The following is a 26,135-nucleotide window of genomic DNA, read 5'->3' on the forward strand; positions in this document are numbered from 1 at the left end:
GGCTGCCTCCCAACTGCTGCTTTTTGTTTTAGTTTTCATTTGTTTTGGTTTATTTAATTTTTTTTTTAATTTATTGATTTCTCCCCTTCTTTCTCTTATTTCTTTCTTTGCTTTGGGCTTGGGCTGGGAAGAGAGTTGGACAGAGGGTAGAGGGGGGTGCAGGGTGTTGATGGGGGTGCCTGGGCGATGTGGTCCCGCTGGTGTCTGCAGTGTGTGGCTGTGGTGTCCCTTGCTGGAGGGGTGTTTCTCAGGGCTGTCCTTGGGGGAGAATCCTAGAATAATTTTGGTCGGAAGAGACCCTCAGGATCATCGAGTCCAACCCATGTCCCTAAGAACCTGTCACTGTGCTCACAGCATGGCCTCTGCACTGTCCTGCTGGGTTTTATTTGGGTGTTGGTGGGGATGAGTTAGACTGGGAAACCATGGGAGATACAGGCTAAATGAATGTGAGGTGGGGCACAGGGTGCTCAGCAATCCTGTCCATCTAGGATCAGGCTTAGGGGTGGCATTTGGATGATGTGGTGGGGATGAGGAACCGATCCCCAAAATCGTTGCACTGTCTGCTGTGGGTGGGTGACCCTCTGGTTTTGGGGTGGTGGGTGTTGAGGCCACACAAGCACCTCCCCTTTGGCCTGTTTGCACCTGTGTGCTTTGCCAGTGTCCAGCAGGGATTGAATTCAGCCAGAACTGCTCCCTGAGGGATGCTCCAGCCTGCACCAGCCCCCCCCCAGCAATTTCTGGGGTGCCAAGTCACAGAGATTTGGTGGTGGGACCCTGGGGTTTGTCTGTCTGCTTTAACCAAACATGCTGTAACTTAACCCAAACCTCTGTTGCTTTGCTCTTAACCTTCCTCCAACTAATTTTTCCTCCCTCCTCTAGGGCATTGGAGCCTGGAATAGCTCAGCCTGCTTTGCCAGGTGTGTGGAGACCGTTTGCAGGAACCCGCCTTGTATCTGCCTTCCAAATCCTCATCGTGGCTCAGGCGGGTCCCCTTTTGCTGACCTGGGCTGTGCTGAAGTCAAAGCCTCACCGTGTGCTCTTGTTTCCTTCTCAAGCTGCAATCCCAGCGGTTAATGTTGAGATGCTGCGGGGGTGATTTCTATTTTACGTTTTTTTTTTTAAAAGCAAAGAGGAACCACCATGTATTTAATGCACTGGCTGTGAGGGCCACAGCTCCTGATCCCCTGGAGCAGCCAGGTCACTTATTCTGTATTTACACCAGCGGCAAATAAGCTCAAAATCTGGTTCCTTGTCCTTAATTATCCAACTAATCACAGTGCTAGGTGATAGCTTATCAGATTTACTGCCTTGCTTCGCAGGCCGTATCCAACCCTGCCTCTCGCCTGCCTGGGTGCTGGTGGCAGGGCTGGAGGCCAGCGCCAGGTTTGATTAGCAGGTGCTCTGATGTCCCCGATGGGATGTGACAACATGGGAGTGGCAGGCAGCTCGGCTGAGTGTCACCATACGGCTGGGTGCTGCTTTGCTGGGCTGTGCCCACGGTTGCCCCGTGAACCACGATGGGTCAGACAATGTGTGATTGACCACATGCGGTTCGAGCTGGTGCTCGTGGATTTGAGAGGCAAATTATTCAAGTAAGTTTCTGCAGCTGAGGAGCTGGGGGGAGCAGGCTCTGCCTGTCACCGAAATGTGGGGACCCTGCATTCACAGCTAGGAGAGATTTTGGGGAAGCAGTGGCCTCACTGCCCCCCGCTGCAGAGCGGGACCTGTCCTGCAGCTCCCCAAAAGCTGGGGGTCTTGGGTAGTAGGGTCCTCTGGGGTGTGGGGTAAAACTGGAGGATGCACAGAGCACCCAGGGGGTGAGGAGAGGGTAAGGTTGGAGGATGCACAACTTTACAGCTCCTGGTCCTCACCCAGCTGCTGTGGTCCCCATGGCCACTGGTGATGGAGAGGCCAAACCGCACTGTGCAGGGCAGCCCGGGTGTTTCTGCACTGCACCCCCTCTTGGCTGGGTCCCGGGGGTCTGGCAGGCCCCCCCACCCTGTGACCCCTGGTTGTGCTCCCGCGCGTTGGGTGCAGAGGGGGCAGATGTTGCCCTGGGTGCGGGGCAGGGAGGGGACGGGCTGGTCCCAGCACTGGGGGCTGAGACCGGGCACAGCTCAGTGCACGGGCCACCCCAGGGAGCCCCTCCCCAGCCTCACCACAGCCAATCCCCATGCACCAGGACAGCCTGCCAGCCAATCCCACACTGCCACCTCTCCCTCCCTGCCCCTCCCACCTCATGCTGCCTCCACCAATCACAATCAAGCAATGCCCATGCCTGACCAATCCCAGTCTGCCATCTGTGCTTACCCCCAGCCAACCATGTGCTGCCACCTGTCTCAGCCTTCGCAGCAGCTGCTCACCAATCACAGGGCGAGGGAGACCGTGCTGAGCCAATCCGGAGCAGTTACCTCTCAGCTATCCCAGCCAATCAGGGGCAGCCACACCCCACTGAGGGGTATAAAGGCCCCTCAGTGCTGGGTCTGTCTGTGATTTGGGGTGGTCCTGAGGTAGAGGTGGGGTGGTGGTTTGGGAGTTCCTCCTGCTTGTGAGGGGATGGAGGCTTGAAGGTGGTATTTCATGTCATTTGGTGTTCAATGCTATGTGGGGACTTCTAGGTGCAGCCAAAATGCTGCAGGGATTGCTCAGCTGGATGTTGTCTTTGGATGAGGACCGGGAGCAGCAGGTCCCCCTCAGCAGGAGAGGGCTGGGGGGAGTCGTGCCAGCTGAAGGCACCTCCAAGGATCTTAGAAATGGTCTTCCTGCTGAGCTGGGCTTGTGGCAGCAGCTGCCTGCTGGGGCCTGGGGGTCCCACCTGCCTCTGGTGTGCAGAAGATGATCTTCGCTGCTTGGTGACCAGAACCAGGCTGATGAACAGGACTGGAGGTGAAGAGGACATGGCCACTGTGTGCTTCCAGGCATGGTGTTGTGGTCCTGGGTCCCTCACCTGGAGCTCCACAGGTCACACGTTCAGCTGTAGTGTGCCAAGCAGAGGTGCTGCTTGTTTTGTTCTTTCTCTGCAGGTGTGACCTGTCTGTCACAGGTGATTTGAATCCTGGTTGGAGTGCTGATCACGTTGGTCTTGGAGACCATGGACGCAAGTGGCTGAAGCTGTTCTGGGCTGTGCTGGCTCACTGCTGAAGATAGCCCAGGAACCTCTCAAGTGTAGCCATCAGGAGAGCTATAGGGTGCCTTGTACAAGTCTGGAAGGACTCAAGGCTTGCTGATGTGTACAGGTGGCCACTTCAACCAAGGGCAGCCCTTCCCAAGGACTCTGATGTGGCTGGGCCTCGGCTGGAGCAATGATGTCCTGCGAGCGGCTGAACAACCAGCTGAATTGAGAGCAACTTCCATATGGTTGTCTTGAAATGTGATGCACTGTGGAGCTGTGCTACCAAAGGTCACAAGCCAGTATAACCAGTGGGGCTGAGCCTGTGCCCTTTGAGCAGCTGGGCCAGGTCTCGACCAGCAGACCCATCTCCAGTCCTGACCTCTTGCCTGTGGTAGGTCAGGACCTGTTTCATCAGCTCGAGCTTGTCCTGCACCAGCCGTAGCTTTTAGTTATTCTCCTCCAAAATTATTCTTGTTGCATCTTGACAACCTTCATGAAATTTGGAGCACCTTGAGGGCTTGGTGGAGAACCTGCCTGTGGGGAATGCAGGACTTGGACTCCAAACTAGACGCAGGCTGGGGTTACTGGTGCAGTTTGCATCTGGGCAAATAATTGGCATCCATTTAAGAGACTGAGTGAAAATGGCTTCCAGGCATGGCTCCTCAAGATCACAAACACAGAAGCACTTCTGGGGCTTTGCTGCTGAAAATAGACATGAAGAGCTGTTCCTCTGACAGAGCAATTGCCACCCAGCTCGGTGTGAGGTGTCCCAAGGGACCAGAGCCCTCGGGAGCGGGCTGCGGATGCCTGGGGCCCTTGGCCAGCCTTGGTTCATCCCACATAGCAAAGATGCATCTCCTAAGTGGTGCAGGGATGTTTGTGCTTGCTCCAGGAGCTGGCTGATGTGGGCAGGGAAGCCCAGCCCATGCTGAGGAGCAGATGTGGGAGATCCAGTTCCTGCCTTGTCCCTGGCTGTCACATGCCCCACAGCGTGTTCCCCTCGGTGAGCCGGGGCAGCTCTGGTCCTGGACCTTGACTTGGTAGTTGGTAGGAACTGCTGGTCCCCAACCCAGTGGAGGTCCTCAAGATCTGAAATCCAGCTGGATGCTAATCCCTGCTGCCAGGTCTCCCTGGGGCCACCACCCCAATCCTTCCCTGCCGTGGGGTGGGAGCAGGGCTGGGGTGCCTGTGGCTCCTCTTGCACAGACACTGGGAATCCTCCATCCTTCCCTGCACCGATGGCTGCTCCATCTTGTCAGGCTGAGCAGATCCTCTCCAAAGGGCAGGAGAAAGGACTCTGGGGGACTCTCAGCTTTGCATACCCCGAGGAAGACCCTGGGTCTTCTCCATGGCTGGCTGGGGAGCCCTGCAGGGAGGGGTGGGGGTGCCCCCCCATAGTGCTGCACCGCGTGTGACCCAGGAGGACACCTGGGAGGAAGCAGCAAGTCCCACACTTCAGAGCAGGTGGTGACATGGAGAGGCTCTCACATGCTTTTTGTAAGGAAGCCCAAAGGAAAGTTCAACCCAATTAGCCCTTGGAGAATCCACAGGGGTGGAGACCTCAGACTGTAAATCTGCAGGGATGAGGTCTTTGCATGTGTCCTTGCCTGCCCGGGATGGAGGCCTGAAGGTGGGGGGCTCGGCCTCTCCCTGCGTGTCAGCTGGGGATGTGGGTCCTCCAGCTCGCTTTGGGCATGGGGCTCTGTGGGCACGTCTCTGTCCCCTCTCCTTTGCTGCAGGTAGAGTGGGCGCCTGGCCTGGTCTCTCAAGGAGCTGGAAACCAGCACCTTCTTCCGTGGCTTGGGGCAGGAGGTGCGAGGGGTGGTGCAGCTCATCCCCAAAGCTGGAGATCTCGACGCTCAGTTGGTGCGTGACCCATGGGCAACACTGAGGAGGACAAGCCATGGCGGGTATGAGCCACCCGCTCCCCAGCCGGCAGCTCAGGTGCTGCCAGCCCCCAGATCCACAGGCAGAGAAGGGACATGGCTCCAAATTGTAGGGCTGGAGTCAAACCCCCACCATTGCAGGGGCTGGGTCCCTGTCCTGGAGCAAATCCCCCTTAACCCTGCTTGCCCCCCACCCAAGGTGAGGATGTGCTGCTTCCATGGAGCACCCCTGGTATGGGCTGTGGGAGCAAAGCTGCAGCTCTAGGGTGATGCTGTGGGGAATGAGCAGCAGGCAGGAGTGGGGCTGTGGGAAGGGGTAAGTGTGGGGCACCTGCCCCCAAGCAGGTGCAGGAGATGCTGCTTCCAGCCCCCTGTGCTGCACCGTGGGGTGGCTGTGGGGCTGGTCCTCAGCAGGAGCTGGGGGCTGTGTTTGGCCATGGGGAGCCCCGCTGAACAGTTAGCCATGGCCTTGGGCTCTCAGGGCATCTCGTGCATCCCCTGGCTTGGCAGGGGTAGGGACAAAAAAGGGACGAAGAGGGGCTCGGCATGCCCAGCCCAGCACAAGGGCTGCATCTCTCTTAGCGTAGAACTGGTGGCACGTCCCAGCCCGTGTGACCTGCCAGCCTACCTGGCATGGGGCTGCCTGGCCCGCGTGGTGACCCAAGGCTGCGTCCTTCCCGCTCGGCCGGCGCTGTGCAGGCGCTGTGCAGTCCAGGCAATATCGCTGTATTGCAGCACCATCTAGTGCTGTGGGATGGGGAAGCCCAGCGCCCGAGCGCTCCTCTCCAGAGCTGTGTCGGCGCCGTGGGCAGAGGCCGTGGCTGTCCCGTGTCCGTGGGTTGTGCTGCCAAGGCCGACTTGCCAGGAACCCCAACCAGGCTGTTGGTGATGGGGATGAACAGGCAGAACAGCGTGTCTGCTGGCCTGTCCCCACACTGTGCCCCCGCTCTGTGCCAGGGAATTTCCTGCAAGGATGTCAGAAGCATCGCCGTGTGCTGATGTTCCCAGTTCCTGAGCCAAATGTGTCTGGCCTCAGCTGCTGGTTTTGCTGCCCTCCTCCAATGGAAATTGGGCCACCCTCTTCCATGCGAATTTGGCCTCTGCCCTCTCCTCCAGACACTTTTGCTTCTCTGTCAGCCAGGTGACCCAGCTCTGTAAGTCCCTCACTGGCAGGGTCTTCACATCCATCCTATGGCTTCCTCCTGCATCCCCCATGGTTTCTTGGTGCCCATCTTCCACAGCTGGTGTGAGCGTGATCCTTTCCCACAGCTTGTCACTGTTGCACGTTTGCACACCTGGGGCAATGCCAGTGGACCTTTCTGCAGCACTGTCCTGTTGTCCCCTCCTCCCCTTGCTCTGTGTCCCCACCTCATCATCCCTCCTGGGTGCCTGCCATGTGCCCTGTCCTGCCTGGTGCTGGGAGACTGGGCAGGATTTTGGTGCCCAGGTCCTGTGGCACCAAGGGGCTGGTGGCCAGAGGCTCCCTAGGCCAGGAGGAGTTGGGCACCTTGGGCTGAGAAGGGCCCCTTTGGGGGAGCTGCCCTCCTGTCTTTGGGGACAGATGGGGCTGCCAAGTCACCTGGCAGCCCCAAAGTCCCTGTGTCCCCATGTCAATACCTGTCTGGGGGGCTCTGCCTGCCCTGTCCTGGAGCTGCAGGATCTGTGTCCCCCTTCCAAAACGGACAGAGGGACTTGAACCTTCCCAGTCCTCCTGTCCCTCTCCCAGTGTTGCTGGGGGAGGACAGAGCCAGATGAGCTGGGACAAGGCGGCGACGGCACCGCGGGCTGCCGGCTGCTGCCAAGAGCTGCCCGCCCGTGCCGCTGGCACCCACGGGAAGGTAAGAGTAGCAAAGCAGACACCGAACATAATGTGGCCCTGGGCTGTTTGTGCTCCTTTTGTTCGCCAGTAACCTTCGTGAATCAGCTAATTAACTGCATTAGGACGGCTCTGCTTCCCTGCCTGAGCGTTATTGGGCAGGGCAGATCTGGGGCAGGGCGCCAGCGGGAGCCCCGGTTCGGCTTTGCTGGGCGGTCAGGCAGCTCAGAGTGCCCGCGGTGGCCGGGGAAGGTGCCCGATCGCCAGCTGGGGTGGGCCACAGCCTGCTGGGGTGCTGGCGATGGGCACCAAGGTGCGTGCTGGGCGGTGGGGAGGAGCTGGCCCTGTCCCCGGTCACCCGCATTGCAGCCTGCAGCCAAGAGCCCAATGCACCCAGGGTCAGGGTCCCGCTTTGCGGCCAGCCCAACATCCCATCGACAGGTGTTTTTCATCGCCATAAGCCATGCTCTTGTGCCAGGGAGCTTCTGTGGTGCGATGGACCCCCAAAACTATGCAGAGAGCTCACTGAAAGCCATAAGAGTGGTGTGCGTCACGCTCCCCCTGTGTTGCCTCCCTGCTTTTACCCAGCAGCTGTGCAACACCCCAGCTTGGGGGGGCTCCCAGGGGAAGACACAGCTGAAGGCCGGTGAGGAGGAAACTTGCTTTTCACGAGCTTCACCCCAAATCTCTCTGTGTCAGCCCCCAGGCTGCGCACATCCCCAGCTCTCGCCTGCTTCTCCCTTCCTCCTTCCTCTGCTTCCCAGCGTGCCCGTGCAGCCTCTGGCTGTGTGTCCGAGCCCTGCAGGGCCGCCCTGCCCTCACTGCCAGGTTTCCACAGGCTGCTGGGGCAGCTCACAGCCCTTCTGGCGTGGGGGGCTGCTCCCCACGGGGTGGCCGCCGGGCTGGCGAGGAGCAGCCTCCCAAGCACGTTCCCTGACCCAGGCTGTTGCAGAAACAAACGCCCGCTGCGTGTCGGCAGCTGGAACTTACTCGCGTCTGCCATGGGAGCTGCCGAAGCCAAAACACCCTGGCTGTGAACAACGAGGTGGAGGTTCACCCACGGCTGCTGCTGCTGAATCCGGATGGTTCCGTCTCTCGAGCATCGCTTGGCCAGGCACATTCCGACAGCTCCAGGAAGCTCCAGGTGAGCTGGGGCTTTTGCGAGTGGTTGGGCTCTAGGAAGGGCCCTGCGTGGTGAGAGGCTCCTCACCTGGCCCAGACGGGCTCTACCCCTCCCAAAGTTGCCCCTCTCACCACTGTGGAGCCCACCCCTTGCACAGAGCCCTGTGTGTGGACCAGGCTGGGGAAGATTCCCTGTCCTGGAGATACTGGCTGAGGATGTGTTACCAGGTGGGAACTGTTTTGGTAAATAAAATGGGGAATTGCTGTGTTGCTCCCCACTCCCACTTCTCCCCCAGCTGCCTTTGCACGGAGGGTGGCATGGGGCTGCCCTTGCGCTATGGCCAGAACCACCGTGGGCACAGGGACAGGTGGTGGCAGAGGTGACACACACAGCCCGGACCTCCTGCTCCGCTCTCACCCTTTCCAGCCCCACTTTTCCCTTTGCTGTCGCCTTTGTTGTCCCGGTGCCAGAGGCCCCGTGCAAGGGAGCGGAGAGCTGTCGGCACCATGTGCCAGCCCTGGGGACAGGCCATGCTGAGGGCAGCGTGCTGGCGGTGTCACCTGCCCCTTTTCCCAGGGCTGCCCAGTCCCCATCAGCCCCCAGTGAGGGGACCCAGAAGGCCGTGCTGCCATCCAGCGAGACCTGGACAGGCTGGAGAGGTGGGCGGGGAAAAATTTAATGAAATATAACAAGAGCAAGTGTAGAGTCTTGCATCTGGGCAGGAACAATCCCAGGTTCCAGTATAAGTTGGGGAATGAGCTGTTGGAGAGCAGTGTAGGGGAAAGGGAGCTGGGGGTCCTGGTGGCAGCAGGATGACCATGAGCCAGCACTGTGCCCTTGTGGCCAAGAAGGCCAATGGGACCTGGGGTGGATTAGAAGGGGGGTGGTTAGTAGGTCGAGAGAGGTTCTCCTTCCCCTCTACTCCGCCCTGGTGAGACCTCATCTGGAATATTGTGTCCAGTTCTGGGCCCCTCAGTTCCAGCAGGACAGGGAACTGCTGGAGAGAGTCCAGTGCAGCCACGAAGATGCTGAAGGGAGTGGAGCATCTCCCGTGTGAGGAAAGGCTGAGGAGCTGGGGCTCTTGAGCTGGAGAAGAGGAGACTGAGGGGTGACTCATTCATGGGGATCAATATGGAAAGGGTGAGTGTCAGGAGGATGGAGCCAGGCTCTTCTCAGTGACAACCAGTGATAGGACAAGGGGCAATGGGTACAAACTGGAACACAGGAGGTTCCACTTAAATATGAGAGGAAACTTCTTCACAGTGAGAGTAACAGAGCCTGGACCAGGCTGCCCAGGAAGGTTGTGGACTCTCCTTCTCTGGCCACATTCAAAACCCGCCTGGACGTGACCCTCTGTAACCTCATCTGGGTGTTCCTGCTCCGGCAGGAGGATTGGACTGGATGATCTTTCAAGGTCCCTTCATCCCTGACATTCTGTGATTCTGTGACCCACAGCTGCCTGTGCCAAGCTCAGGCTCCCACTCTGAGCACCCAGGGGCCCTTCACTTGGATTTTGGGGAGGGTGTCTGGTCAGATCACACTGTCTCTCCCACCGTAGCGGGGCCTTTCTGCTGGCTGGATCCAGCCCCCTGCTCTTCCCCGGCCCCGGCGTTTGCTCCATCGGTTCTTGCAGGGAGGCTGGTCCGGGACAGGAGCGGCTGGTCCGGGACAGGAGCGGCTGGTCCGGGACAGGAGCGGCTGAGCTGCCCGCGATTTCCCACGGAGCCACTTGAGGGCGGCAATGACCCGCCGCGGAGCCGCTGCGCGGGGTTGGCCAGCTCCAACTGGGTGAACTGGGCGAACTGGGGCAGGCAGGGGAAGGAGGGGGCTCCGGAGACCCCCCCCGGCTGTCTCAGGACCAACATCCCTCCAGTGTCCTTTCCCTGGGCAGTTCACCTCGTGGGAGCTGCAGCCACCTGTGGGAGCAGCCGCCTAAACCCCGGAGAGGTACTTGCTCTCAAGACCTGTGATCTTTTAATTTTTTCCTTTTTGGTTGCCTTTTGTCTCTTTGATGGAGATCAGCACCACTGGGTATTGTTCGTGGTGGGTGCAGGAGGTGGGTTTGGTTCATCTCTTTGTATCAGGGCTGGGTCATGCTGCCCTGCGAGTCCAACCGGCTGGAGTCCATCAGCGAGGCCTCCTGAGAAAGCTGCCACAGGGGCAAATCCTCTTCTGACAGGCATTAATGCTCCAAATTCAATTCACCTAAAAAAATTGTGCTGCATCCCTCCCGTGGCTGAATTCAGGATCTGAAATGAGGCGTTTTATTTCCCTGTGACTCTCCTGAGAATCTCAAGCCCAACCACAGGACAGGCTGACCAAGGTGTCGAGCAATCATAAAGCTGCCTGTGATGTGTAAGAGCAGAAGCTGGAGATGCTCTTCCACCCCTTCCCAAGATTTACATGTTCTAGAGCTAATTGTAAATGAGAAGGGGAAGAGCAGTGATAGGGCTCGAGAAGCCTGTCATTGCAAAATCGCTGCTGTGTGTCATTAAAGCCGCGCAAACCTGGGGACTGTTGGTATCAGCAAGCGCAGGCACAGCTGGGCTGATGCTGGTGGGCTCAAGGGAACACGGGTTTTCCAGAGGAGTTTGTGCATCCCCAGGAACTTTGAAATGCAGAGCAGCGTGTAGTGCCGCTCAAGAAACCGGTGACTGGGCAAACAGGACAAACTGCCCCGAGGGATTAACGGAAAGAAACGAGGCTGAGGAGAAACCTTGGTCAGAGCAGTTGGGAAACCTTTGCTACCTTTGCGTGGTCAGCTGGAGGAAGAGAAATTTGACAAGGAAATCTGGCTGCGGAAGATGCAGGGCTGTGGAAATCCCTGCGCTGCTGCTGGCTTGAGTGACAGGAGTTTGTGCCTGCTGCGAGGTTTTTATAACAGAAAGGAAAATGCACAGAACTAACGTTTCTTCCCTTCTTTGGACGGTAGGAATGTTTTAATTGAGAAACTTGTTTTAATTACATTAGGTGATATCACAGTCTATTTTACAAGTTCAGGATAAGAGGATGTGTGGACCAGTTACACAGAAAACCAGTGAAAGCATAAAAACCTACAACATGAGAAAAATGAGAAGGTTAACTTAACTTAACTTAATCTCCCACGAACAAAACGCATCGAGAGTTTGGTGTGAAATGGAAGATTATGCCAGGATCCAGAGAAGTACAAAGGATGAGACTAACATAGTTTACAGTATTGGTTCTGCATGACCATCGTTTGCCCGCGTTCAGAGACAGCCGCTGTTCCCCAGTGTGTTGCTGAGCAGGTGGTTCTGTCTCTAACGGTTTGGTCTGGTCTTGTCAGAGGAGAAAGCAAAATAACTGATGGGCAAAGGTCATGACTGACGCTGAGCTGGTCCCCAGGGTCACCGCCTACAGGAGTGTCTTCCACTGGATAGTCGGGGGGTTCTGCACCAAGAACTGTATGGAGGAAAACTAAAACAGCTCCAAAAAGCCCCATCTCAAACGTAGAAAAGTCTCACTCTGGAAGTGCTTACGAGAAGGTCGTCATCATAGAATTTGGTTTCTATAATAACATTACCACTGTGGAAGGAAAAGAGGAGAAAAAGAGTATTAGAAGTGAACAGCAGAAAACAAATGCTCCTCACACGCCTGGGCTGACACCTCACCCCCTGCAACACCAGCTTTGGTTTGGAGCCGCACGCCATGGGCACCGTGTCCTGCTGCGGGGCTGTGGGGGCTGAAGGATCCCTGCACTGCATTCCCGCACCGGGCAGGTCCCCCGGCCCTCCCTTGCACCCCCTTTCTGGGCACGGTACCGCGCGGGCCGCGGCGTGCCACAAACAGCCAGCTCCTGCTCATTTCTATTGCTAAAAATAAAACAGCAGTCCCAGCACCTTCAGGTCCCTCTCTCTTGCAGTGAATTGTGAAAACCGATGGGAATTATTTTTTTATTCCCCATTTCTGTCCTCTAGTGCTGAGCAAGATACTTCAAACAACTTAACATGTTGTTCCCCTCAAGAAGTGCTTAAATACGAACACACAAGTGTATTTTATACAAACTGCAATGGGAGTGTATATGGGTGTGACAAAAGCTCTGATTATTTAAGTTGCTGACTTTGAGATTTTGGTAGACAAAAGTAAGAACTTTGGGGCCATTACAGCACTTGGACACCTGAGCAGTGTGATCTGACCACGTCTAAAATCGAAGGAGCGGTTCCATCGCCACTGTGGCTCTCGGTATCTGTAACACGGGCACCACTGAACCTGGCACAGCGTAAGGTTTGTGCTGTGGTGTGACCAGTGCTTGAACTCCAATGCCTGGGAATGTTCTCAGTCTGATGTCCAGTCATCCCAGGAATGCCTCAGTTAGCACCAAATAGCTCAGCTCCCCTCTCTCCTGCTGTGGAAACACCGAGGTGAACATGAGGTCTTCGGAAATATCAGAAAGTGGGGGGCTCTGCTCTCCAAGTCTTGGCAGCTGAAAAAGGCTGATTTCTTTGAGCGACAAAAAAACCTTTGGATTTCTTTGGGCTGGTGATACTACTGTCAAGCCTCAAGAATGACTTTAGGACACCTCCATGACAAAGAGAGAGATCTGGGCTGCCCTTGACAAGCGGACAGACTCCAGGGAAAGAATGGGACACTAGAAAATCCTCAAAGTCACTCGAGAACTGGAGTCTCATAACTGCCAGTCCCCCAAATGCCTTGATTTCCTGAGATGGTCAAAACCAACTGGTCAGACATCTTTGTTTCTTTACTCTGATTCCCAAACCTGGCTCCTCCCTTACTGACTGAAAACCACCGGCTCTGGGAGCCGAGGATGCATGTGGCACCTACGAGGTTCTGAGCAGATCATGCCAGGGAGCACTATTCAAACACTGACGCTCTCTTCTGAGTCCACTCTCTTTGAAACGTGCTGTGAATAGAAATCAGCGATGGCAGTTCCCATCCCAGTGCCTTCTCTATGCGACTGGCTTTCCTCCAGACGGGGACGAGAGGGAAAACGCTGGGGAGGGAGGTCTTCCAGAGGACACAGTGACCTTGCGGCGAGACTGGCTGCTCCCCGTCTGCCTCGTGTTGGCAGGAGGATTCCCAAACCCTTCTGTCCCGGCTGGCAACGTGCTCCTCGCGCATTTGCCAGCACCCATCGAGCGCTGCAGGGAAGGCGGCTTTTTGTCAGTGACTGCAGCTTCCCAGGGGCTCCCTCAAGGAGTCTTTTTCATCATCCCACCAGAGCTCGCGCCCAGCACACGTTATTCCAAGTCCAAGCGATCGCTGACCTACTCAGAAGTAAGTGTGCAAACGGTGGCCAGGACTAGACATTTATGAGGAAGGTGTATGAATCTCTTTACGGTAAAATGACTCTTTCCTACCTGTTAAGGGTATTTTATCCCCAGATACAACTCCATATGGCTACACGTATAGTTTATAATCCAATGTAAAAGACACAAGGCTTGGCAAAATGGTACAGTGATGAAACAAACGCTAGAGCAGATGGGTGATATATTGTGTGAAAAACAACCACCTTGGACAAGAGTCAGTGATCAATAGCTGGATTTGAAAATGGCCCAAGCATCTCTTTTTTTTTTTTCTGGATGTAAGGCATATTAAGCTGCAAAGCATTTTAAAATCCTTTCACGGTTTGCCTTTCAAAAAAAAATTAAGCAACTCTAATAAAGGATCGGTTCCACTTTCTCCAAACTTTTATAGCTATATTAATGCAAATTGGATCTATGGAAAAGAAGGTAATGAGGTTGGCTTAGCCCCTTTCATCTCTCAACAGCTAACAGCAGTGAGGGCGATTCAGGGCTGGTAGCAGCTCCCCCTCTTCCTTCCCACTGTGGCCCCCAAGGAAATGCCACACACGGCTTTTTCGTTGCCTGCTCTCAGATTCTGTAAGCCCAAGGCACTCACGTTAAAACGTTTGCTGGCATCATCTGTGATTCAGGTGCTGCCTCTATCAAGGACTGCCAAGTGTTTGTGGAGTTAGGAATCACAAAACCGAATTCAAAGAACCATTCTGCAAAGTAAAAAGAAGATCCAGAGGCATTTGAAAGAAGATAAAATCCACAAATGGTCCTTTTGCTTTTCACCTGACAAGCTGGGGAAGTCCCTAAACTGTCCTGCTGTACTGCCAACATTTTACATTTAAATTACTTTGTACAGCTTAAACTGTACAAAGCCTGGCCCTCCTCTTAAAGCAGATACTCCCTTTCTAAAATAGCCGATGGTAATGATAAAGCCATGCCACTTCCTTAGCATTCAGTGGAAATTTCAACACACCTAATTGGGAACCGGGAAACCACACTCCCCCTCTTGCAGACACCCCTGGATCCAGTTGGGACTTAAGTGCACGACTGGTTGCCCAAAAGACAAGGAGCTCAATGTTTTGTCTCCCCCTCGACCGCCCCAGCTTAAGAGTAACACCGCAGTGAGGGAGATCAGATGTGCAGCTCCCCAGTCACAAGGACAGCACCGCTGTAACCAAACAAGAGGCTCCTCCAGTCTGGTGCTGGCAAGCACTGGGTGCTTCTGGGGAAGACGCATGAATCCCCACACTGGGTGACTCTAAAATAACCTGTTTCCTTGCCTCAGGCAGCCCGCGGTGGATTTATGCCCCGAAGCATGATTACTCAGATTTTTTGCTTACATAACGAAGTGTTAATACACTTATGAAATACTATCCCTAATACTGTGGCCCATTAGTCCTGACAAGATGAGTGCTTCAGTGCTACTCTGAAAAATTAAAATCACTGTGTTCAACCCATTTTAGTTTCTCTAATCCCCGCCGCGCTGGGGGTCTGCACACAGAGCAGATACGTACCTTCTAGACACTGCCCTTTGAAATAAACTTTCTGTTCCAGTCGGAATTTTTCCATCTGTTCTGCTGAGGAAAAGTTTAACTCCCGAGACACTGCTTTGCATTTCAGGATTTTTTTAGGAACGCGAGCTGCGAAACAGATAGTGAAGCATTATTTGCACACAGTAAAACAAACTCAGCCGCCTCAGGCGCTATTATAATATACTTTGAAATAATGATTAGCACTGGTACAAGAGAAATGCAAACACAAAGGACTTTGTTTTTACATTTGCAGGAGTGAAATCCAAGATGCAAATAGGTTGAGTATCTTGCCCAGAGCCAGGAATGAAACTTGTGACAGAACCAGGGGTACAACACCAATCCCTCAGACTCCTGGTCAAAACCCACAGTTCTCCAATTTGAAATACGAGATGCAACTTGAATTTTCACTTTAGGAAGTGTGCTGAGGATCACTAGAGGCCGAAGGGCTGCTTAGTACACAAGTGTGTTTGCCCTTCTCGCTTCCCCTTCCCTTTCAGACTCTGCATCCCCAGCAAACCACAAACGGTCGTTTCTCAGTCCAGCAGCACGTTTCAGCCATCTCACACGGCTCTGTAAAAGTGCACAAAATGTCTGTTCCCCAAAGAGTTTGGGAGCATTGATTAATACGCTGAAAGGTCCTAATCAGGAGAATACATGGGAGAGTCAATATAGCAAAAATCTTCCGAGCCCATCATGCTTCAGTGGTGTGATTGTACATAATCCTTCCTGCGTATTAGAAAATGTTTCATGTAATTTTATTAGAAATAAAGAGGGGAGGGAATACAGCTGGCATGTGCTTTATGAGCCAAACTGTTCCTAAATGGAAAGTGTATCAAAACATCCATGTTTAATAAAAGGAAGAGTCTACCAAAGCTCAGGCGAATCCATCTGATGCAGAACAGCTTAATGGAGCAGGACCCTGACACGACACCAATCTAGAGAACTGGAGGGTTAGGAAACATAAGCTGCCATCCTATCCTATGGCAAAGTACGCAGCCCACGGTTTGTTTCAGAAAAAAAAAAAAAAAGAGGTAAAAAAAGGAAGTTAAAAGTGTAAGGGAAGAGTTTTAAATGTAAAAGCGCTCTAATTATTTTTAGTCCCTCTTTTTTTCAGCATAGAGATCTGCGTGGCACCATCCTGCACTGCCCTCGCAAGTAAAGACCACACCTCTTGTGAATAAACATCCCTCTGCAGTTAGGTGTAAAATGACTTGTTAAAACTACTCTGCAATTTAGTAATTACATTTCTTTCATCCCCAAGACAGACTGCTGAGAATGTTTGCTTTAATATTGTGAAACTACAAAAAGGGTTACTTTTAACAGAAGTAGAACTGTGTAGTCTTTAAAGCCCTGATCTAAGAGATTTTAAGATTTATACCATCAAGCAGAAAATTTTAATTGAAATGATTTACTTTAAATTAATTTTAATTTATAGCTCTTTTTTCCATAGAGAAGAGAAAGAAGTTTGATTCTCATCAGTTAGGACCATTTTAAAACATGCTGAAACGCAGGTAAGCATAGACTTTATCCTAAATTTAGTATTGCTTTTTGTTAGCTTGAGGGTAGACTATACCTGTACATTTATTTAAGCACTTATATAGCTAACATTCATTTAGTCATATACTTACTTCTGCTCAGATTAGAAAGTGACAAATGATACATATCTTATTTACTAAGCAAGTAATTTGGGTCCAACTGCATTTAGTTAGAAACTGAAATTCAGTTAAAATATCCATATCATGTTTTAATGTAGTTTAATAAAACTATCTTAAATATGTAGAACAAGTAAGAAAGAAAGCTATCTTAGCCAAACTTACTTTATATTTCAAACTACATCTTTTCTTAGATAAAGAAAGGTTATTTGTATTTCCTGAACGAAAGGTGGCTGTGGTGGCTGGGGATTCTACAAGTGCCAGACCTCAGCAGCTTACTGCAAAATTAGTTTTGTGTATTGGAAGAAGAACCAAACTTTAAGGATTTGCACCTCCCAGATTGCCCTCCTGCTGGCAGAAGCTGGTTTAGATGGTTAATTCCAGTTTCAGGTCCTCAGGCAGTGATTTTCACTACTTTCAGTGGTTCAACGTTAAAACGTCAGTCGCAATCCAATATCACCTTATTTTTATTTAATATAAGTGGCAATAGTAAGTTTAGGTAGTAATACACTATCACGATTTGAAACTTAAGAGTTTATTTTTTTTAAAAGAAACCTGTACTTAAATCAAATACAAGTCCTGTTTAAAAAGCAAATAGGAGTCCTGTTTAAATGACATATATTTTATTCACTCTGCTATACATTTGATTCTTTGTTTGCTATGTCTAGACTGTGATTTGCCCCAAATAGCTACAGAACACCCCCCCGCACACACACATGTACTGTATAATGACTTTGAGACACACGTGGCCTTCATTTTAAAACAATTATTTTGTTTGCCCTCGCAGCTTCTGTTCTGTACCAGAATCACATTTCCCCACACTTTCTTTTAACTCGTAGTCAGATTATCCTCCTTTGTTGGAGACGTCTCCCCTTTCTTAGCCTATTTCTTGAGAATAATCTATTAATTTTAGCCTTCTTTTCTTGCTAAGCCATACAGGTACATTTTTTTTTCCTTGCTTCTCCTAAGGAAGACCATCCTCCCATCCATAATGTTTTCAGTGGCTTCTCCTAATAGCTCTTCCCTGCACCTGCTCCAGTTTCCACTCATCCGTCTTCTAGACGGGTGACTGAACTGCACACCAGATAAGGTCTTAACAACCCCTTGTACAATGGGCATTAATCTCATGCCAGAGTATGCTTTAATTAATTCCCCAAGCGACTCTGGTGGAGGTGAGGGTTCCTGTTTTATACGTGAGGAAAATCTGCGGCACAGCGAGGTGGTGTGATTTGCCGGTGAGAAAGACGGCAGGAGGGAGCTGGGGTGACACAACCAGCCCTCGGGAGAGGACACAGCAAAGAGGATTCAAAGACCAGCTGCGCAGCCAAGGAGAAGCTTTTACAGCACAAAATCTGCGAAGATTTGGAATACTTTTGGCTGATTTTCTTCTGCTTTCCTCATTTCTCCTAGGTCTCCTGTTACATGGTTATTTCAAGAAGGCAAAGCATCACTAATCTGCAGTTTAAGATATTTAGTATTAAACTGATGAATTACCCCATTTCTTTTGAAAGTTGTATTTCAATTGCTTTGCTACAGTTGTATATGAAGGTGCTGGAATGTTTTTCTTTAATATAGGTATCTTGTACAATAGTCATGAGTAAATATCTGTTAAGGCCTATCGGCAGAACTGTTTGCTGTTACCCTGTTTCCCTGAAAATAAAGACAGGGTCGGTATTAATTTTTGCTCCAAAAGATGCTTACTTTTGTACATGTATAGCTGCCTGGACACTATTTACATTGACTCCTTTTTATGAACTGTAACTAGGGCTTATTTTTGGAGTAGGGCTTATATTTCCAGCATCCTCAAAAATCCTGAAAAATCCTGCTAGGGCTTATTTTCAGAGTATGTCTTATTTTCAGGGAAACTGAGTAGCACTGGTATGAGAATGGGAATACAATTAGCAAGGCTGAAGGAGACAAAGCTTGGAAAACGCTCTTAGTGATCGCTAAGTCACAGCTTTGCTTTCCTCTTGCTCTGACCTGCATCCTGGCATCATCTTATGCTGAGACAACTTACTACTGGTCCTATTAGTGAACTCTTCTCATGAAGCAGATGAATGCTGCCTGGGAACCAAATGAGGAAAAGACAACTTGTTGCTCTCGTGCCTTAAGCCGGCTTTGAAATGAGGTATATTGCTAGACTACGGGACTCACAGTGTTTTGCCACAGATGTTCCGTACGCTCTCTGGGCAGAGGAAGATCTTTATGTACTGGTTGCTTCCTTCAGACACAACAGATTTTCCAGTTTATGGGAGAGGTAAGTCCTAGTAGTGACAGGCAGAACTCACTCCTTGATCTTTAACCACAAATACATCAAAGTCACTAGCATAATTAAATACCCAAGTTCACTCCACTTACTAGAGATCACATAATAGAAAAGCCTTCAAAATTAATTGAGGTCAGACCCTTCACAGAGCCAAAGCAAAGCTCCTGGCAAGGGACATTGCCCGTCACTGTGCTTTGTCAGAAATGGGGAAGAGTAAGGGCTGGTGAAGTCCTCTGCTCTTTAGCGAGGAGAGAAGTGGATGGGCAAGAGGCCTTCCTAGCAATGGTAGAGGGTCAGGAGAGCAGAGCAAATGTGCCAGGTTTAAAAGCAGAGCTCAAATTTAGTGCAGGAGAATATGAGGACAGCTGTGGCCAGGCAAGGTGTATGCTTCTTCCCCACTGGTTCTCTGTTTGAACTCTACCATGAGTAAACCCTGTTGTTATACTAAGAAAAGCCAACATATTTTTATACTTTTCATTTTGGAACCAACACGTGACCTAGCAAAGGTTGTCCACTCGTTCCTTACCCAGCTGAGCTCCCTGCTTAACACTGTTTAACTTGTCCCCTTTGCAAGCCACTGATCCATTCCCACCCTTCTCCGTGTGTCCCCAGGTTATTGTGGTGGAAGCCTCTGAAGGTGTCGAGTCACAGCCAGGACATCTGTCCTTCAAAGCAGGAGTTCGCTCGCAGCTCTGATGACCCAGACACACAGCACCGCCCGGCTCCAAAATGCGCACAGTACCTTCATGCTCCACTCCAGGTACGGACAGATCTTCTGTTCCTTGCCAGAGGATTTTCCCTGTTTCCGCATCCCGAAGGTTCATCCAGTTTCTGATTGAGAAGCAGTTAAGGAAAACAAGCTATCTGCATCCCTAAATGCTGCATCTGCATCCCTAAATGCTGCACCTACTATTCTTTGCTAAGCCCTGAAATAGGTGAGTAGCTGAGTTTCGGTTGTGTTTTGTGATTCTCAGGAGGCGAAGGAAAAGACACACTTTTTCCCAGAAAATAAATGAACAAACCAACCCTTGACCAGAATGAATGCAACAAGAGTTGTATAGTCACAGATTTCATTTTCACTTTAGGCTGAAGCTTGTTAACCTCATTTATCATTTTCTATTGCTTCTAGAGGATAAAGGCAATGTCACTGTGCTGCAGAGAAGCAAGACCATTGCTAACAAAACAGATAATTCTACACAAACTATTGCTGTTCTCCAGCATTTGAAAAATGCTAGAAAAAGAAGTACTCCCTATATAACATTGGAAAAAAAATAGCACCTGATTGAACTTGTTTTCCTAGCTTACAAAATATGAATATCAAGGGTTGTTCCATTGCTGTTGACCTGGTAACTACCACTCATGGGAATTCTTCAGCTGCCGAGTGCTAAGCAAAGAGAGCTCCTCTCTTTTTGCTCTCAGCAAGTGAGGCTGTGCTGGCTTTCAAAAAGCCCAGATCAGTGAATTAGTCCTTAAATTTATAGGCGAGAATGAAACACTCACATTTTCAAAGAGACAATTAATAACGATCTTAAGCACCTTTGAAATATCTCTCTCATAGTGTAACTCAGACATCGACACATCAGAAGGAGCCTGCGCGATGCCACTTTGAATAGGGATGCAGCAGCACTCTGGTCTGCAGCTTGTCAGGGCGGCGCGAGGAGTCACCAGCGTAAACACGAGCAGCCTGAATAGAGCAGGATTTGCGAGATTAGGCCACACAAACCAACACCTTTCCAGGTATTTCCTTTTGCTGGTTTATGGCAGTACACTCTTCGTACTCAGTACTTCTTAGACAAGATACTGGAAACTATCTGGGAGAAGGAGAGACCAACTGCTCGAGGAACTGACTGGGGAGGTAGAGAGACAGAAGAGGGACAATATGGACCTTGATGTAGGTATAAATAGGAGCTGTCAGAGATATGCATATTGAACTCATCCTCTAACATACACAGTTTCCAGGCAGACTCACACAAACTTGTCACATTGATCACATTTTTCCAGAGCTCCAGGGAAGAAACAGATGCTTTAGCAAATTTTGCATTACAGAGTAAGATTTGTTTTAAAATTATGTGTGTGGAGGAGGGAAGGGAAGATGGTTCAGTGCAGATGTGAGGAGCCTTTCCTTTCCTGAAGACTGGCCAGACTTTCCATGTCCCACTGAAAGGGCAAGAGGGAGGAGGAAGGTGGGAACACGGGGTCTGTTTACACAGGCAAGGCCTTACAACTTCCAAAACTTGGCAACAACTTGAACCAAGGGAAGAGGGAGCGTAGGGCAGCCTGCTCATGTCCTTCTAGACTTGTTCTAAAACACATAATAGCTACCACTCGTTCTGGGATTGGGGCAAAAGTGAAAGGGGGAGAAGATGGAAAGCACCATGTTTGGAGGGCCCCATATGCCACCTCCATATCCGAGCAGAAAGCTGGAAAGTGGAGATGTCTCCCTGGCTACCAGAGCAAGGGAGATGGGGGCTGTAGGCAGGCAGGACACAGAAAGAAAATGAGCAGCAGCGTGGACAGGAGAACCTGCCGCAGGGCTGGGCACTTCATGTGGTGCTGGCTGGAAACTGGAAAAAAAAGTCCCCAGGCAACACAACCCACAGGATGGAGCCTCCCCAACTGTAATTTAAAATGTCCAAAAAAATCCACCATTTTTAGATACATCTTCCCACAGACAAACATACAAACTAGCCAGGGTGAGGCTATTTACACAGAAAGCAGTGGGCAATCTATCAGATGCCTTGTATGAGGGGAAAATAACAGATCTGAGCATTTCACTAACAAATTCATTTATCTTCACAACACCTTGCAATGCAAACTATTAGCAGTACAGTAATTCAGTATATTGGGCACTTGATTATCAGAAACTTACACTAGCTTTAAAAAAACGATCCCCTTCAGAAGTATTTACTTGCTATTTGTTCACTATCCATGTCAGTGGGATTTCTGAGCTCACAGGTCTGGCCATAGGCTGGGTGGTGCCAAACTGAGCAGTCTGGCCGTGCGATACCTTCCCATCCCTCTTCCCTTATCGGTTTTTGGAGTACTCTGAAATCGCGTTTGCCATTTTCGATAGTATTACATTAGAAAGAGTATACATAGCCTCACAGCTTAATTATTGTCCTTACTTGAAATACATAGTTACAGGGTGACAGTGACCTACTATTTCTTGTGACAGAAAACGCTACTGTAGACTACAGACCTCTGTTGCTTCTCCCTAATCAGGGTTTATTTCTCAATCCAGTCATGCTGAACCATGCTAGATATGTGAACATTCGGGCTGTTAGACTTCTACAAAGTGCTATCAGACTTTATTCTGTATTGATGTTCCACTGTAAGAGTAAAGCCATGCAGGACAGCCTGCCCTGTGCTTTGTATTCTGACTGTCAAATTAAAGACGAAGGATAAATAAAAAGCTCAGGACTGTGTCCCTGCTGATGAGAGCATGTAGGTCAGCAATGCGTGCCTCAGTTCCTAGAAAATGTCTTGTATTTAAACAATCTGGACACTGCTAACCCATGGAAATTCCATATCAAATGAAGAAAGGTTTAGTGTCAGTGTAGCCAAAGGCTTTCTGGTCTAGCAGACACCTGCAGGTTGAGAACATGTTTTCCAGCTTCTGCAAATAAAAAAATGAAATCGACCTGCTATTCAGAGTGTATACACAGAGTTAAAATATATGGATCCAGACATATTTTAAGGGGCCAGAATACTCTAGCCAGTTCATAAGTTTTTTTTTCCCAGTAACTAAGCATTATTAAAAGGGAAGAACAAATGATCAAATCTTAAAAGTGCACATACACAATCCTCTTCTACTGGTAAAAACACTTCACATTCAGGAGATTCACTCTTTTAAAAAAATAAATGTTTAAAAATAAATGGGCATCTGAAAAAATTTCCTATGTGAAACTTGAGATGATTTATAAAACTTAACTTAATGAAATTTAAAAAAAAGGGCAAAACCCATCACAAGTGATTTTTTGGCAAGGGAATACCTGACAAAGCAGCAGCTGTACTGCTTACCTAGTTAGCAGCTTATCACACTATTTCTGTCATCTTGGATAGAAAGGCTGGTACTAGGACATACCCCAGAGTGAATAAAATGGAGATCTTGAACCAAACCCACACACACTGTTATCTTCTAATGTGTTTAATTGGTTTAAGATTCTTCCATCCCAGCATGAGAGATATTGTTACTAAAAATAAAAAGTGCTCCATCTTCTGAGCAGCAGTGGAGACCTGCAGGCAGGATGAAGAGGGCATTTGGAGTATTATTGAAAAGGAGAAAGTAAATTAATATAGGTTTAACACAATTGCTCTTTCTGAAGAGGCTCATGTCAAGCCACCTGGCAGGGGTAGCAAAGCAGAGTAAGTAGAAAGCCAGGCAGTTACAGCTTTGTGAAGTTAATATATATAAAAAAAAAGGAAGAACAATAGTTTATTCTTAATTCAGCTTCTCATTTTAAAATCACAAGAACACTCTTACACCATTAAGTTTTCATTCTCCTGGATTTTGCCTTTTTTTTTTTTTTTTAGGAAATAATATCTGATTCAAGACTCAATAGATCAAATACTCTTCAATCCTAAAGGCAAGGAAGGATTAGGTAGAACAGCAGAAGGAAGGGTGCAGTGTTGATCTATATATATTCCACCACCTATTGGGTCAGCAAAGTCTTACATAAAAGCTTTGTAGTAGCTGGAATTTGACTTGCTTTATATACATGACATGAATTAGCTTCCTCACAGACCTACTTTGCTTAGTCTGATGAATGGAAATGGTTTGTGCATTTCTAAATCCAAGTTTTGTTGTCTTGAATACCTCTGATGTCAGAACAGAAATTCTTTCTTTTTAGTATCTGTCATAGACATCACCTCGTTCAAACAAATCAAAATATACATACTTATGTTTAAGTGCTTTAGCATTGCAAAAGATTCCCATGTATTACCACACTGGTAATTAAGAATAACCTTGAAGGAAGAGAATGGGTAGAAACAAAACTAACCATTAAAGTACTATGGAATTAAAGAAGTTCTGCCCCAATCTCCCTGAGTATTATTTGTATGTTGCAATGTTTAGCACTTTAGAATATCTTAAAGAATGCAGCAACCAGCAGGTGCCTTTTTTTCCATTAAAATGGTCCATTTTTCATTTTATTCCTTGCTGGTTACACTATTCTAAAACCTTAGGAACTGGTGCTCTCTTATTTTTCGTAATAAAAGCAAGCCTCATGTTCATAACGACTCCTGGAAGGGAAGGTCTTTCATCATCTTTGCCAGATTATTTTTTTGACATGAAATGCAGTATTAAGAACAGGTAACTACATGCCAGGTGCAAACAGGATCTCAGCTATTACATGTTAATAAGAATTGTCCTATGGGCCAAATGACAAAGAGAAGGTGGAGAAGTGGAGCTGAAAGCCCTGAACAATCCAGACTTACATCTCTGTTGCAGACCCAGAAAAAAGCTTCTGATCTGGACAGCCCAACTTTCACTCCTGATTTCACATCATCTGTTGTGAAAAGCAGACACAACCAGGCACTCATGACATGGGTGAGCATGTTACTTGAAATAATGTTACAGGTAAGTAAAGATCAAACTTCAGGTATTACATTTTTATCAGGTATGTTTTCCCAGAAGAATAAGTGCATCTCAATTCTTTCAATCCAGTCTGAGGAGTCAGGACCAAAATAAATTACACAAAATAACTAACAAACTGCAGGATTATGAAGCAGGCCACCCAAACGGCCTTGTGCTTCTACTCCACTCATGCCATTCATCCTCTAATCTTTCCAATCTCTAATCTCACTTTTTATTGCAACTCCCAAATCCCTCTTTTGCAGAACTCCTAATTGTATGCTTAAATTTAAGCATATGCACAGACATTCTGCTGAATCAGGTCCTTGAGTTCACTCTGCACTCAAAAGAAAAGGAGTCTTTCCTCCTAGTCTAAGCCTGAATTTCAGTGCAAAATCATACCTGAAGGAACCGAATGAGCGTCCATTCATTCTGTCTAGTAACAGAAGTATCCAAACAAACACACAAACTGGAAGCTATTCCTTAAATATGACTGGAGCCTTTGGGCATAGCCCTGTCAAGCTCTCCTGCTTCCACACAGCAGCATACTCCTTTGGGTTCCAGGTCACTCAGAAAGTGCACTATGATGGCTCTTACCGGAGCAGGTATTTTTTAAAACTCTGCTATTATAAACCAACTTTCCTGGAGTGATGCACAAGATGTGAGTTACTGTGCTTCTGCAAATGATGGAAAGGCGCTCTATTAAACCCTCAAGTGGAAAGAAGCCAGTTGTCCCTCGAAGCGCTCCTGCCACTCCCGTGCTCGCTGCAAAAGAGCCTGGTTTTAAAGTCTCCTGCACAGAACAAACTGCCGTGCAACACAAGCCAGGGAGATCCACTGATTAATGTGAACCACATGACAAAATGCAGCAAAAGACCTCAGCAACCAACAAAGTCATTTCTCAGCAAATGATGTAATCAGAGGGATACATTCAACAGCTATAGCATCATAGCAAAAAAATCAACACAATACCATGTATTTGTATGCTTTGTACCTCCCCTTTTACTTTCCCCCTTACATGTTTGTTTGCAGATGCTGTCTATACGGATCTTACATCACCACATATTTTCATCTAACATCAGACAGCCCTGGATTAAGCTGTTCTTGGCCTGTACTTGGAAAGACAGTCATATTACTGAGTACCATGTCAACTTTACCTCGTTGTAATAGGAGATTATGCTAATATTGCTATATTATATTACATTAAGCAGACCTCAGATCATTTCTGCTTTGGAAATGCAGTAAAGCCAAGTCCAACATTTGCTAATAAAAATTTTATGCAGACTATCCAGTTTAATGTGTGTGCTTTTCAAACAGTTTAGGTTGAATAATACAATTATTATTCTTCACTATTTTCATCAAAATGAACAATTAACATACATCTTTATTTCATAGCATTCTGGTGATGCCACATAGCAGAACACAGCACAGAGTTTGCTTTCCATTAGTTTACATTTAATTTTCGCTCTTGTCATTTTGCAAACTGAGCCAGGCTTCCGTTTCTCTGACTTCTCTCCTCCTCAAACCAAAGGAGCAAGAAACAAATGGATTTACATTTTGAAGGAAAGAGTTACAGACCTACTGAGATGAAGCTAAGGGTCATCAGGAGAGAAAGAGGTAAAAAAGAATAACTTACAGTGGTCTGCGAACAGCTGAACTAGGGACAGATGTAGACACTACCGTTTCAAGATTACTCCTCTGTCCAGATGAGTCTAATCTTGTAGAAGCTTAACTCTCCTACGAATTCCTGCAATTTTTGTCACTGCTGAGCAATTGGAACCAATTTAGGCATTCACAAGGAACCTTTGATTTCTTCAGACAAAAGCAACAACGTGTGACGTTCCGCAGCAGCTCCTGCCTGCAGCAGATGAGAAATCTGCCTCGCTGCCCTGACATACCAGCA

At 49.0% G+C, this 26,135-nt stretch overlaps 1 protein-coding gene across 1 annotated transcript in view; it reads right to left on the reverse strand.

Annotated features, from left to right (window-relative positions):
* Positions 1 to 10,856: 10,856 nt before the first annotated feature.
* PDE6D (phosphodiesterase 6D) overlaps positions 10,857 to 26,135 on the reverse strand; it is a 37,827-nt gene continuing 22,548 nt past the window's right edge. The window contains exons 2-5 of the mRNA XM_065640153.1: positions 19,403 to 19,491; positions 14,725 to 14,850; positions 13,815 to 13,920; positions 10,857 to 11,480 (exon numbers count right to left, since the gene is read on the reverse strand). Coding sequence (XP_065496225.1) covers positions 11,399 to 11,480; positions 13,815 to 13,920; positions 14,725 to 14,850; positions 19,403 to 19,491 — 403 coding nt within the window. The 3' untranslated portion in view covers positions 10,857 to 11,398. The remainder of the gene's footprint in view (positions 11,481 to 13,814; positions 13,921 to 14,724; positions 14,851 to 19,402; positions 19,492 to 26,135) is intronic.

The sequence above is a fragment of the Caloenas nicobarica genome, chromosome 8 (genome assembly GCF_036013445.1).
Source record: "Caloenas nicobarica isolate bCalNic1 chromosome 8, bCalNic1.hap1, whole genome shotgun sequence".
Classification (NCBI taxonomy): Eukaryota; Metazoa; Chordata; class Aves; order Columbiformes; family Columbidae; genus Caloenas; species Caloenas nicobarica.